Source organism: Coloeus monedula (assembly GCF_965178545.1).
Source record: "Coloeus monedula genome assembly, chromosome: 1".
Classification (NCBI taxonomy): Eukaryota; Metazoa; Chordata; class Aves; order Passeriformes; family Corvidae; genus Coloeus; species Coloeus monedula.
This window is the reverse complement of record NC_138781.1, coordinates 21,715,164-21,729,733: the sequence shown is the minus strand read 5'-3', so window position 1 is coordinate 21,729,733 and position 14,570 is coordinate 21,715,164. Positions and strand designations below refer to the sequence as shown.

The window sequence follows — 14,570 nt, the reverse complement described above, 5'->3', positions numbered from 1 at the left end:
CTGAGAGGCCAGAGTTGGTTTGTGCAACTTAATCTTTTCTATCTAAATTGAAACGTAGTGAAAATAACAAAACATTATTGTGGAGCCCATGAAGAGCTTAGATCAATGTCACTAACAAAGTTAGGGCTGCAAATAGACACCTCTATTTGGTGTTTCTATTTTCTGAAATATTTTTATTTTTATTCTCTTCGTCTGTCCTGGCTAGCTGCAGTTACTCTGGGTGCATTCCTAAATTGCTGTGACCATACCTATGCAGCTGTACAGCAGGATTTGTTCAAGGAATTAACATTTGATAGTAGTATTATTACTAGTTGGTCCCTGTCTATTACACGAGGAACATGTAACATGTACACAGTCATTACTAGCAGGCTGTTGGATCAGCCAGGAGACCTTTCTGGGTTCTTTCAGGAGAGGTGGGAGCAAGAGCAGGGCTGCATGAATTATTCTGCAGTGCTTCAGTTTATGGGCTGCAGGCTGGGAATTTATCTTTGTAAGGATTATTTGCACGTTTGTTAACACTTTATTCCAGTTAAAGGTAATACGTGTTAAATATTTAATGTGGTTTGCAAGAACATACAAATGTTGTAATTAATGTAAGAAGGATTTTGAAGGTTTATTGTCTTTAGAAAACTTACTTGCCAAATATGGCTCAGATACTCTCAAATAATCTCAAAAAATACTGAGATGCTTGTATATAAGTAAGAAAGTAATATTGCTGCTTCTACATAACTTAGTAATGAAAATTTAAAATATATTTCCCTTGACTTTTTTAGGCAAATTTTGAGCATAGTTTTACAATATGGTTTTTTGTTCCTTAACAGGTTTTTGTTCTCCAGGGATAAAGCCATGGCTGAAATGAGCGATATCAGCGTACAAAAACTAACCATTGTTCAGCAAGCAATAGCCTCTTGTTGTGGAGCTATAATTACATCATTTTTTGGTAAGGCAAACTGTGAAGCTGGCCACAGAGAGAATCTTTACAAAGTGATTACTCTTCAGTTTGACGGCATGATGTCTGCTTATGTATATTTCCACTAATGTGTTCAACAAAGATATTTTTTGATAGTTTTCTCAGTTTGTCTTTTAAAAAGCATGGTTAATTGAAATCTTTTCTGTCCCTGATAATCTCTAACCATTTCTGAAAATAAGAATAATATTGACTAACTTTTAATTTCCGTTTCTTTTTTTCCATTTGGTGTAGTTACTCATTCTTTCTGTTGAGAAGTTTCTTCTTTCTGTTGAGAAGAAACAAAATTATTAATAAAAATTAATTTCCATATTTCCTGCTGCTTAGAAAATATTTTAGATAAACGTCTGTTTTTCAGTACAACATGCAACTCCTGCACGGCTGGTCCCTGTGAGGCATCCCCTTCAATGTTACCACATTAGTAATAATTATTCTGCTCTGATGTCTTACCCTGTCAAAGACTTATTGCTGGGTTTGGGTTTTTTCTTTCTTTCCCTAAAAACTGCTTTTAAGGATACATTTTTGTTACTCTATTAAATTTCTGGATGGTAGATGGAATTAATCTTGTGCTTCACGTTTAGTCACATCACTCAGGACCTCCTTCCCCATGTGTACCTAAGGAGGCATTGGTTGGTTACATTCAGCGCTTCATGTCTCATGGAATTCTCCAAGCTCATTAGCTCATACTTTGTGCTTCTGTTACTTCTCGTTTTAAGATAGTCTTTGGTTGTGACTTTGATTTTAATGTGGATTAAGCTGCAGGGAAATGTGCAATTTTCTAAGCACAATTTCCCCCCACAAAATCTCCAAATGTTTACAAAATACGATCTTACCAGAAACCTGTCAAATTCACAGTCTTTTTTTTTTTCTGTTGCATTATGTGCCCTGTACATCAGACCTGTGGGATTCCCGAGATGGATTTCAATTATGTGTACATACTCACAATTCTAGTACAGGTGGTGGTGGTCAAGAGAGGTATAGGAGACTGGCTCCTGGCTGAAGTGCCAGCCTGCAATGAGCTAGAATATGTGTGAGTCGCTGAAATGCTACTAGATGCTTAATTTTAAGCAATTTAGTTGAACTTCAGGAGTCACATTTAGATCCCTACATTTAGATACTGAAGTGTGAGCCAAATATTCAACATAACAACCTGTTAGTCAAGTGAGAGGTAGCACTAGAGAGCTAAGGTGTGACTGTATTGCCTGTGCATAGGAGTGTCTTCAGCAAGACATGGACCAGAGTGATTTTAGACTAGCTGACACTTGGTAAGTAAGGTTGTAGGTCTTGTGTCATTTCTGTCAACTCCGTAGGTATTTTGGATACCTGAGAGACTCAGATGGCATCAGCTGCTTGTATGCAGGCAACTGAATTGAGCCCTCAGCCAATATAATCAGAGGAAGGTGGTCCAGCTGCTCAGCCATTGCAGTGTTCAGCATGTCTCGGCCTGTGATAGTTGTAAGGGCTGGAGTGGAAGTACTGAAATGTTCACTAAACCTTCATTTACTTTTCAAGAACCCCAGCGTTTTAGATATTGGCTACATGCAGCAAAAATTTAACATTTTTCTTCTGAATATTGTATTATGATCAGTTTATTGAAAAAGAACAAACACATGAAGAGTGCTGTGCTATTTTATATCCTGGAGGCCAAAATTTGATTTCATATGCCTTGTGGTATGCAACTTATAAAAGGTTAGCAGCAGAACGTAATATAACAAGTTTTAGCAATTTCAGACAACATGACACAGTGGTTTTTGGATGAGCTTTGTGTATCTCTAATATTTGATGCCTGTGCAACTGTTAGTAAATTAGAAAAGATAGATTTGATGTCTTGCAAACCATACAGGGTTTGTAGTTCTCCTTTGTCTCTGATAACATTGTCTCTGTCTGCTAACATCCCTTTACTCTCTGCCTGATAACATTGTAAAAACTGTTAGTTTTTTCTTTTCCCCTCTGGAAACAAAAAAAAGATAGTAGAAGTTCATGATAAGGCATCTGTAAGCGTCAACATTTTCAGCACATCTAGGGTGTTTCTAAATGACTTCTGTTTCATTTTAGTAACTCCTCTTGATGTTATCAAAACTCGACTGCAAGCCCAAAGCAATCCCTTCGATAAAGGTAAACAAACAAATGTGTAGTGTAATGGGGGACACAGTTTGCTTTTTGCTCTTGTATTTAGCTGATAGTTCTCATAATGTTGTGCAGAATGTTTGAGTTTGTTTCTCCAGTGTAAGTGTGGGGGGGAGGGGGGGAAAGCAACACACCAGTATATAGTAAACAGACACAGTAGAAAAAAATCCCATACATCCATACCATTTAAAACGTGCTTTTTTTCTGTCTTAATATTTTCATTATGGCAGAAGGTACAGCTAATACTGAGTTGAGTTAAACAATAAAAAGCTGTTACTAAATTAATAAATATTTCATCAGAGTGTTTATGTGGTCAGGATGCTATATCAAAGTTCATCTCCTCCAGAATCCAGGGATTTTTGAAATGGAGAGGTCTTACCAAGTCACTTGCCATATGGGTTCTAAATAGATGAAGATATTGTGCTCTCAAAATGTGCTAATGGTTCCTACTATTTACTTGTACTTAGTAAATGAGATTTAAAAGGAAAAAAGATGACTGGTTTTGCGTGTTGAATGTGGAGGTGAGTATTTGCAGTCACACTTGCAAATTAAATTAGGAAAACTACTTGTGCCTTCTGTCCTCATTTTATTAAGTTCTAAAGCCTTCAGAAGTCTGCAAATGTGAAGCTCAAAGTATGTTTTTGTAATGGCAATAATATTTTATCAAACAGGTTGAAAGTACATGATGTAGAAGAAATTAAAAACAAGTAGAGGGGATGATCTAGTATAAATACAGTCCAGTCTACGATATAATACCTCCACTTGAAGTGGATGCTGAGGTCACGTAATAAAAATTTAGAAGTCTGAAAGATGTTCACAGTTACATACAATAGTGATGTTCAGGTCTTGTGTTAGTTTTACCTTTCAGCAGATGGTAGTATAACCTAAACATATCTCTTGGAGCCTTGTGAAGGCAGTTCCATTTAGTCTAGCAGTCTGAATGGAACATTTTACCTTCTTTCTTTTGATCTAATTTGTCATCACTGACTTACCGAGATTATTTTGCCCCTCTGTGTTGCCATTATATCCAATTTGAAATTGCTGCATAAAAAAACCATCTTATAAGCATTAACTATATTCTTATATACCATTTTATTAGGAAAGTGTTTTGTATACTCCAATGGCCTTATGGATCGTATATGTGTTTGTGAAAATGGGGAAAGCAAAGCCTGGTATAAAAAACCTGGGTATTTCAAAGGGACATGGGTAAGAACATTTTACATGTATATAAAACTGTACATTTTTAAGTAGCATACTGAAAAGTTTTCAGTTTTTTTCGGGTTCTACTGGAATCTGTTATCATTTGAGAGGCTCTTCATGTGGTTACACTGCTGATTGATGATATTTCATGCCTAGAAACTTTGCTATGTATTGAAAAACATTTTAGTGGATTATTTTGGGGAAGTTTCTACAAGTTGCTGCAATGCCATATTAGTTCTGAAAATAGTTATTCATAGGGCTGTCAGTCACTGATAAACACTTACTACTTTGGCTTTTTAAAGATGGAAGGAAATTCTTAATTTTAGTCACATAAATTATTCTGTTCAGCTCAGTGGAACTATTTGTGTGATTAAGTGTGATAGCTTGTGTAAGCAGTTACAAAATTGGGATCTTACAATGATAAGCCATTTTAGAAACATACTTTTAAAGACATTAATTTTATGTTCTGCCAGCTAAAATATATTACTAACTACAAAAGTTTGTACCTAATTATTGCTCTTTGCCTGGTTATATTTTTAGGATGCATTTGTGAAAATTATTTGAATAGAGGGAATTAAGTCACTGTGGAGTGGGCTTCCCCCAACACTGTAAGTTGGATGGGTTTTTTTGGTAACATGCTGTAAGTTACTGTTTAAAAAGTTACTTAATTATTTTTGACAAATTATTATGCTTATTCTTAAGTTACTTTTAAAATTTGGTCAATTCTGAATTTACAGAGTAATCAGTTTGATCAGAAATGTCTAGGGACAGTACATTTTTTGCCAGATTTTATGATCTATTCTCAGTAGTTAAGCAGGATCAATAGACTTCTCATTCTTTTTTTTTTTTTTCCCTACTATAACCATTCCTTTGATAGCATCATTGAATCACAGGATCAGACCTGATCCCTGGAGAATGCCAGACTTTGACACATACTTGCTGTTGTGTCTTGTTACTAATGACTTGCTATCAGCAGCACAGCTGTTTCCAGACACTCTGGTGTTGCACCTCATTACCCTCACTTACTTTTTGTAATCATCTTCTTTATTTCAAAGAACTTTGGGGGTTTATTCTATCTGGAAAAACAGATAATTCATTTTCTCTCTACAAGAGCAGTTGACATATTTAAACATTGCAGTCAGATCTCCTCCTGGTCTTCTCTTTAGGCTTAACAGCCTCAAACTGTTTTATCTTTTTATTCATATTAACCTGGTACAGATAGAAATTAAGACCTCTATAATTATGTTCTCCCCCCTAAACCAAGAAAGTTGTCAAATCTAAGATGTATATTAAACTTGTAAGGCACAAAGTGGGAAGTGCCCAGTGGGAAGCACTGGGTACGCTTTTGATTTGCACACAGTGCTCAGTGTAGAGGCACAAAAAAAGCGAAGCATGGTGGAGCTCAGCTTTGTTATTTACCCTCCAGTATGTGGCAATTTCAAAATATAAACCCTCAGGACCTGACTGAACTGTTTCAGTTAATACAGTTTTTACAAAACATGTGTACTGTTCTCCAGCAGATAACTAACTTCTTTCCTGGAGAGTGTCACACAGTTTTTAAGAGAAGATCTAAACTAGGGCATGTTGGTTTTCCAAGCATGACAGTCCTCAGTGTATTTTGGTAATGGTGGTACATGCTATATTGGTACAGACATAACACAGAAGTGTAATTGCCATTTTATAGTAAGATGTGGTGCTTTACCCCTACACTGAATGATTATTAAATCTATCTGTTGTTACTATAGTCTGTACTGTGCTGGTATGGAAAAAGCTTCTGTTTATGCATACCACATTGTCTCTCAAGTAGTGAGTATCATGGCTGTTGATTAAGATCAAGAGCATAATACCCAATTGTAACATAAATAAAAGTTAAGGTTAGTAGTACTTCTGTAATATTTTGTTTGGGTTCTTCATATTCAGATCTTTCAATTCCCATTCTATATCAAAATAGTTCTGGAACTGGTATGAAATAAATTTTAACTGAGATAATCTACCATCATTTTACTTACAGTTTTCCCTAATGAAATGAAAACCTGGGAAATGTGTGGGTTTGAAATTCTGAACTAGAAGCACTGAATTAAAGCCATGGGATTCGTGCTTTTTTATTATTATTATTAATCCATTGTACACAGCTGGATATTTAACTTTTTTTTTAATATAAGTAAAATATCCATACAAGACAGTTGACTTTATTCTCCTGCTTTCCTTGTATTAATTTAAATTTCCTCTCTTATATTTTAGAATAATGGCAGTTCCTACCACAGCAATCTACTTTACCTGCTATGACCAGCTGTGTGAAGCTTTGAAAAATAGACCAGGAAAGCATGATGAGCACATTCCAGTTATTGCAGGTTCCTTAAGCAGATGTAAGTTGTCCTCTGTTAAAAGAGAAAACTGGAATATAATACTTGTATGCTGTTTTCTTGGGTTTGTTTTGTTGACTTTAAATAAAAGTAAATATGCTGCCATGAATCTAATAATAAATGTTATTTTCTATAATGGAAGGTACATAGGTAATTTATAAGGAAGGTGAAAATTGGACTTGTACTGGTTTTACTGCTGTATGATGTGGATGGAATTCATATATTTTCTTGCTTTTGTTTATCCTTTTCCTCATCTATTTTTGTAGAATTAACTCAGATAATATATTTTAGGGCTTTCTTAGAAGGGTCTTGTGATGCAGCTCCATGTTCTACCTGTGACAGCCATGGTGGCACTGGAAGACTAGTGGAAAAAGAATTGTTATTTTGTGGTGGTTTAGCACATTTTTCTTATTAGGCTGTTCCAGATTTTAAATTCATGTGTAAAACTTTTTCCCAGCAACGGAAGAAGAATTCTTAGATCTAGTAAAATTTTTAATGTCCGTTAGATGTGTGGTGGTAGCTTGTTACTGAATGATGATTCACTGACTTGTACAAGCTGCAGGAGTTACTTTATCAGATACAGATTGCCTACTAATCATTCTTGACAGTTTAAAATAGGAATGGCAAAGATGCTTAGAAATCAATAAAAGCTTAAATCTGTAACCACAATTCTTGTCCTTAACAAAAAAAAAAGCCTTAAACATCAAGATCACATTCTTTAATTACAGTTTAAAATGGCAACTAGTGAAAATTAATGAGTATAAGTACTTGAAATTTTCAGGCTATTTATGTGTTAAATCTGAAAATGAGGATTCTCAACATGTTGCATTGATTACAGTGTGCTAGCAATGAAAAAAAAACCCTAAACAATAAAGTGTAGGTACTGTGAATAAGTATGGGTTTTTTATCTGGAAAGGAAATTTCTTTTGGGAATCAGTTCAAGGAAAATGGGAGAGTTGAAAAGAACCAGATGTATAAAGTAAGGTGAGACATGACTTGAATGTTCAAGAAATTGTACTATTAAATACTGATTTTTTTTTTTTTTTTAAAGCCATGCTTCTCTCCTTTGCAGTCAGTTCTGCTACTGTGGTGAGTCCCCTGGAGCTGATCAGAACTCGAATGCAGTAACACAAGCTGTCCTACAAGCAGCTGTACCTGTGTGTCAGCACCAAAGTGGCTGCAGATGGATGGTTGTCCCTGTGGGGGGGGCTGGACTTCTACTGTTCTGAGAGATGAACCTTTCTCAGGTAGGGTTTATTTTCTGTGCAGGTTTTTGCTTATGTTTTTATATTCTTTTTCTGTGCTTTTAGGTAATTTTAATGGTTAGCTTTAGGAATGACTGAGATTTATTTTTTCTCTTTTGAGTGTTTTCATTTATAAATTCTCTGAGGATGTGATTTTTTTGACCCCATTTTGTTTGTGAATACCAGATACGGTTCATGGTTACATTCCCTTTCTCTGTAGTTAGACTCTTTCTTCTCATCTTTAGCTTACACAGTGACTTTGTTTTTGAAGACTTTCAGTCTTTCAGTTGGAAATTTTCTCTGTGATAGGAATAGTGGCTATTTTCTGATAAACATGCTGTTACATAATTTTGAAAATGTACGAGAGTGACACAGTAGGGTCTTCAAGATTTTTTTTTAAATCAAGATGGAATAGTTTGTATAACTGCTCCAAAAGGCTCTTTAGCAAAGCTGTAAAGCTGAAAACCTAGAAGATGACAAGTCTGATTCAAAGCATAACTAGTCCTAGGGCGATCCCTTAAGATCACTGGGACAGATGTTACAGCGGAGAGTGCTAAAGGACCTGAAAGCCCCTGTCCCTTTAAGGCCTGTTTCTGTCAGAGCATTTTTGGATCATCAGCCATCAATTGTCGTTGAAGCAGTTTCTGTCACTGGGGTAGTATCAGGAATAACATCTTTGAACACTTTATGTTGGCCCAGAAAAATTCTTCAAACGTATTCTTGGAAAAATTCTTATCCAAACCTGTTTCTGGAGTCAGAGAACCCTTGAAGTATTTGACCTGCTCTCTCTGTACATTTCAATAGTTGGTTTTCCTCAAATCCTGAGAATGCCTTCTAAGATACTGCCTACTTTTACTTTTGCAAAATGTTGGAGGCTAGGCATGTGTGCTGTGTCTTCATGGCAAGAAAATGCTGTGAAATTTTTCTGCTGGCACAAACTCCAGAACTCAGTGATGAATGAGGCGTAGTCAGGATATGGAGCTGTCATTTGCAGTATTTAGTCAATCAACTGCCTTGAGGCTACTCCATAATTCAGCCCAGTAGTATATAGTTTGGAGTTTTAGTTAGAAAGCGGAAAAATATTATATTGTGCAGTTTAGTTCAGCAGACGGTCACAGAAACAGATGTTATTCCTAAAAGTTGTTTGCTGGACTTGCCTTTGACAGTCCCCACAGAGGCATTCCCCTATGAATAATTCCAGAGAGCAAAATCATATTTTTTGGTTCTCTCAGAATGAAGTTTTATACTGTGCCTCAGAAAAGTATGAGGCAGTCCTGAGCAACATTTAATTTTGTATGAAGTGTGTTTTTATCGAATTAGTGAGATCTATGAAACGTGAAATGTGCCTGAAAACATAGCGAGTAATTAAAAGCCTACATTTTGATTGATGTTAAATTGAACATGAGCTTTATAGTGCTTGGGTTAGATTGTATTAAGGTAGGGGTTACATGAGGGAATGACAAAATGACTAGGCTAATTTGTATCATATGAAGAAATTTGGGATATGGAGAACAAAGGGAACAGGGCAACCTGTCCATGGGTTATCACATAGGACACTTATTATGCTCTCAGCTCTTGTTTCTGTTTGCTTCTTTTGCCACAGTAGAATTCTTACATCTGGACGTGATATAAGAATTTTTCTATTTGACATACAAATCTGTGGTAATGCAAGTTTATTTGTCATCATAGCATTGTATTGGTATAATTATGAACGTTTCAAGAAGATGATGTGCAAGGAAGTTGGTGCAAATGAACCTACATTTTTTATTTCTTTTACTTCAGGAGCAGCATCTGGCTCTGTAAGTAATAATTTCATTTCTAGTACTACTCTTTATTATTAGAACTAATAAACTATTTAAAAGAAGCATGATTTTAGATGATTCTTTCAGAAATATTGTGTATTTTGGGGTACTTGTACTTTAAACACCTGTGGTGTGGCATTCAACCTGACTAAATAAATCCAAATAAATACAGTGTTCCGACATAAAAGACTTAAAAATATCATGTGCTTGGAATATCAAATCTAGTTTTAAATCATGTGTGCACTTTAATTTAAAAATTTAAAAATTTTAGGGTTAAAATTTAATTGTTTGTGCACTAACATTAAAACTGATTTCCTGATAGATTGCAGCTGTCATAACTCAGCCATTTGATGTAATGAAAACACATAGGCAGACACAACTTTGGGAGAGTGAGACCTTAAAAAGTAAGTTGCTGGTAAGAATAAAAAAACCCTATAGTGTTTCAAAAAATAAACCTTAGTGTTTGGGTATGCCTTTTGGTAGGAATTTTAAATATTTGTCACTTCTAAAGTATATGTAAACATTTTATTACTCAGGCATTTTTTCTTCTCCAAATTGTATCAAGTGAAATTTTTTTATCTCCTAGGAGAATAGCATATTTCATTAATGGCATGGAAGAGGGAAAAGGTGTAAGTTCAGTACAATTTAGCTTAATAAGGTGGTATAAAATGGAAAGAAAAATCCAAAGCTATTACATTTAGGCAGACCAATTGCAAATTTGAGATGTCCCTGCTTATTGCAGGGAGGTTGGATTAGATGACCAGTAAAGGTCCCTTTGGACCCAAACTATTCTATGATTGAAATAAGTTATATTTAAATAGGCCAAAAATTAACTTCTTAGCAAACATTCAGGTAAACAGTGATCTAGTGGAAAAGTCTTCAAAAAAACATTTACTGTCACTAGCTCCTGCAGACTAGAAAGTATTGTGCTCAGGTTGTGTATTTTTTACCTTCATGTGATTTTAAAAAAATATTTTTGAGGGCATATTAATGAATGTCCCAACATCCTCAAAAGATAAAAGAGGAAGTTTCTGTTTTGTTCTGGTCAGTAGAGCTGACTCTTGTTTTATACAAGTTGAAGTCCTATATAATAACTTTTTTTTTTCTCCATTGCTTGGAATGTGGACCAGTGAAGGACTTTCATTAACTTAAATAAATGTTATATCATGGCTTTAAGAATACACATCATTAAAAAGGCTGAGTATCCAAACAGTTTCTGCTTAGAAAATAAGTGCTCACTTTTTGGCATGAGGTTTCATTCTCTCAGGTAATTTTTTTTCTTCCTAGTGTAATTCTTGAAAAAATGTATTAATATTTGATTGCAGAACAAATATAAAAAGAGCTTTAAATATAGTTACTGTGTTTCAATTCTTCTCCTGTGCTGATGAATTTAAGAATTCCTTACTAACACCACTTTGAAACACGTCTGTCATGTATTTATTAGGTTAATATTAACCAGAATAATATATATAATTAAAATTTTATTATGGTAATCTTTAATTTGTACCAGTTTAATTCTTTCCAAATCCAGTTACTGCTAGAGTTGAGCACTGACTATGCATCTACATTTTGACCCTCTGTGACTGCAAAAATATTTTATTTTAATCCCACCTTCCAAGTGCTGTGGGATATTCTTGATGAATGTATTCTATAAAACAGCTTTGACTTTTTTCAACTGTATCAGCAATCTAGTGAGGACTATTGTAGCTGTTCATATATCTCACTCTAGGTGTTACTACGGTCTTTTCCATGTCATGCTGTTTCAACTTGTGTATTTGCATACTGTATTATTTTAACATACTGTATAAATAAAATGGATAAAATTAACAAAAAAGGAGTTAAGCCTAACAATTACACCTGTGGCTGTCTCTGATTTCTAAAAATACTATTCTGTGGCATTGTATGGATTGCCTAATTCACTGTCGTACTGTATTGAGTTCCACAGAGGGACAGTACATCAACCTGGGCAGTTATGAGGAAAATTCTCGCTAGAAATGGGATTACTGGATTATATGCTGGTAAATTTTTTCCTATCTCTAAAAAAAATTCAGACTAGAGAGTTCTTAATTATAGATGTTAACATCCATAAATTATATAATATTTCCATTTCTGTGAACACTGTCAGTTATGCAGTAGTTTGCATACATAAAGCAACAGACATGCAGACCTTGGGCTCTCCAGGAATCCTCTTGGTAGAGTACCATGGGATAAAGCCCTGGAGGGAAGAGGGCCTCGAACAAGCTGGTTAACATTCAAGAATCACCTCCTCCAGGCTCAGGAACAATGTATCCCAGCAAAGAGAAAGTCAGGTGAAAACTCAAGGAGGCCTGTCTGGAGAAAGAGCTCCTGGACAAACTCAAACACAATAAGGAAGCTGGCAGAGGGTGGAAGCAAGGACAGGTAATCTGTCACAGAGAAATGGTCCAAGCAGACAGGGATCAGGTTAGGGAATAAATAAATCTGGCCAGGGATATCAAGGAAAAGCTTCTATAGGTATGTTGGTGATCAGAGGAAGACAAGGGAAAACACTGGCCCTCTCCTGCATGACTCTGGCAGCCTGAGGAGGGAATGACAAGATATTGAGATTAAAATGATATTGAGATAAAAGCCTATAGAAGTTCATACTTACATGACCATCTGCAAGAGATATTCCAAACCCAGGATACTTACCAGTCTTCACCACACTGCATGGGTTCATTGGGGGCCCTCGTGTGGATGGCTGCAGTTGGTTAAGCCTTGCAAGACTTGTGTTTGCTGGAAGAGATTAAACTGCTTTACCCACTGTACAGTGATGGTGTAGCTGGGTAACAGGATTTGCATATTTCAGAGCACTGATGCTAACAGAATGCAAGACACCACAACAGATCAGTATTACTGATATTGAATTCAGTTAATAGATTAGAACACTTACACTGAGGTCTTGACAGATGGGTAGCAGAGTTCAGAGATACTCTCTTGATCAGCCACTAGCTCAGTACTGTTGGCCACACGTAGCTGAGGTGACTGGAGTTGGTCTGCCTGGCTTCTTGCTGCTGTTCCAAAGCAACACAAGTTTTCCATAGGTCGTGTGTCATCTGCGCTGACTCTCTGCAGATGTCTTTGCATTTCAAGTGGAAGTAGAGGGCTGGCTGTGTGCAGACAAGGGGGATGCAGCCTTATTTCCCTTCCTCTAAACTGAATTACTTTCTAACCTCTGCTGACAGGATCACAGTTGACTGTAATGGGAGATATTTAACACTTAAATTCTATTATTTATACATGTGACCAGGATTCTTCATTTGAGTAGATGGCACCTCTTCTATGCTGGAGCACAGGAGCTCTGCAGGTCCAGGTGCTCCAGCTCCATGGAGTCAGAAGGGACAGAGAAACAGTGGACTTGGGGCAGGCAGACCACACAAGATGTCAGAGGTGAGGGCATAAGGTTATTACACTGGTAATACCACAGCCAGTAAATTCAGTGTTTTGAGGTATGTGGGCAGTTCTAAACTGATACACTATGGTATCAATATATTGTGATCAACAATTGTACTGCAGCACTTGGGTCTGAAAACAAATAATAGTGAATACTTCCCTTTCTCTTCTGGGCAGGTATTATTCCACGTCTGATTAAAGTTGCTCCTGCTTGTGCCATAATGATCAGCACATACGAATATGGAAAGTCTTTCTTTTCTCATTTGAATGAAAAAATGAATCAACATCCTTAATTCTCCTTCATCTAATTGTATGGAGTCAAAGCATATGATGGAAGTTGTGCCAAATTTAAATCTGTGAAGATGTTTTTTAGGATTCCCAGTGAATTTCTGCCCTTATATTTGGTAACTAAATAAAGCTTCGTTTTTAACTGTTTCACAAAGGATTAATTCACTCTTTTTATTAAGACTAAGAAAATACACATCACCCTTAAACTATCATTGAAGATTTTGTGACTTCTCTTCCAGCTAGAGAGAAAAAAGAAAGGAAGGAAGAACGAAAGAAAAAAGAAAGGAGGAGAAGAAAAAAAATTGAGGCTGGACATAGCAATGAAGAATAATGACTGCCCCTGTGTTAAATTTTCAGTCATGATTTAGCATTTTTGTTGGGTTTTAAAATGATGTTTAAAAATGTTTTGGGTTTCCAGTTGTAAGATGTATTTATTTCTCAATAAGGAGGTTGATACAGGGTGAATTCAATAAATATTTATTCTTGCTGCTTGGTATGTTTCATTCTGTACATGTTTGTTGTTTGCAGCTCTGTGTTTTGTATAAGTGCATATTATAAAAGCTTCTTGGATTTATTTTAAATGAAAAATTCTGTAAAACTGGAAAAATACTTACGCTCATTAGACACGGAGAGAGCATGGGGAATACACTGATAGGGACACCAGGGGCTTTTTGGTTAAGGTAATACTTGAAGAAATTAAAGCACACATGGACATTGGAGCCAAAGGCCTGTATGGGTGCTCTGCAGGAACACTCCCTCGCATGTTTCTGGGAGGTGGAAGCTGCCACTGTCACGGCGCTCCAGGGCAGGGCCAGGCCATGCACGCTTCATGTGGGATCACCTGTCTTGGAAGGCCAAGTTGTCTGGCATAAAGAGCGGTGGTTCCATGGTAGTTTGACTCTGCCCTGTGTCCCTCTGAAGGGAAGAGCATGTTGAGGTTGCTGCCATAGGCACAGCCCCCCTCTGCCTCAGCGTGCTGCGCTCCTGGTAGGAACAGCTGCCGCTCTGCACTTGCCTGTAGGCACTCAAATTACTAAATCAGAGCTGCCTCTGTATGATTTTTAAATCATTTTTAAACTACCCTCACTACCTCCCTCCTTTCATGCGTTTTCAATACAGTTGTTGAATTCTATCTTTTGTGTATTTTTATGAGGGGTGTGCTGATAGA

The 14,570-nt window shown here is 36.3% G+C and overlaps 1 protein-coding gene across 1 annotated transcript; it reads left to right on the top strand.

The window, feature by feature from the left end:
* Positions 1–345: 345 nt before the first annotated feature.
* On the top strand, positions 346–13,407 carry SLC25A40 (solute carrier family 25 member 40; the record flags this gene model as incomplete). The annotated part of the gene is given in 14 exon segments (XM_082296439.1): positions 346–413; positions 822–940; positions 3,023–3,082; positions 4,194–4,300; positions 4,835–4,855; positions 4,859–4,902; positions 6,536–6,660; positions 7,730–7,782; positions 7,786–7,860; positions 7,862–7,904; positions 9,591–9,700; positions 10,026–10,118; positions 11,649–11,721; positions 13,292–13,407. Coding segments are annotated over 14 exon segments (1,107 nt in total).
* Between the last annotated feature and the right edge of the window lie 1,163 nt (positions 13,408–14,570).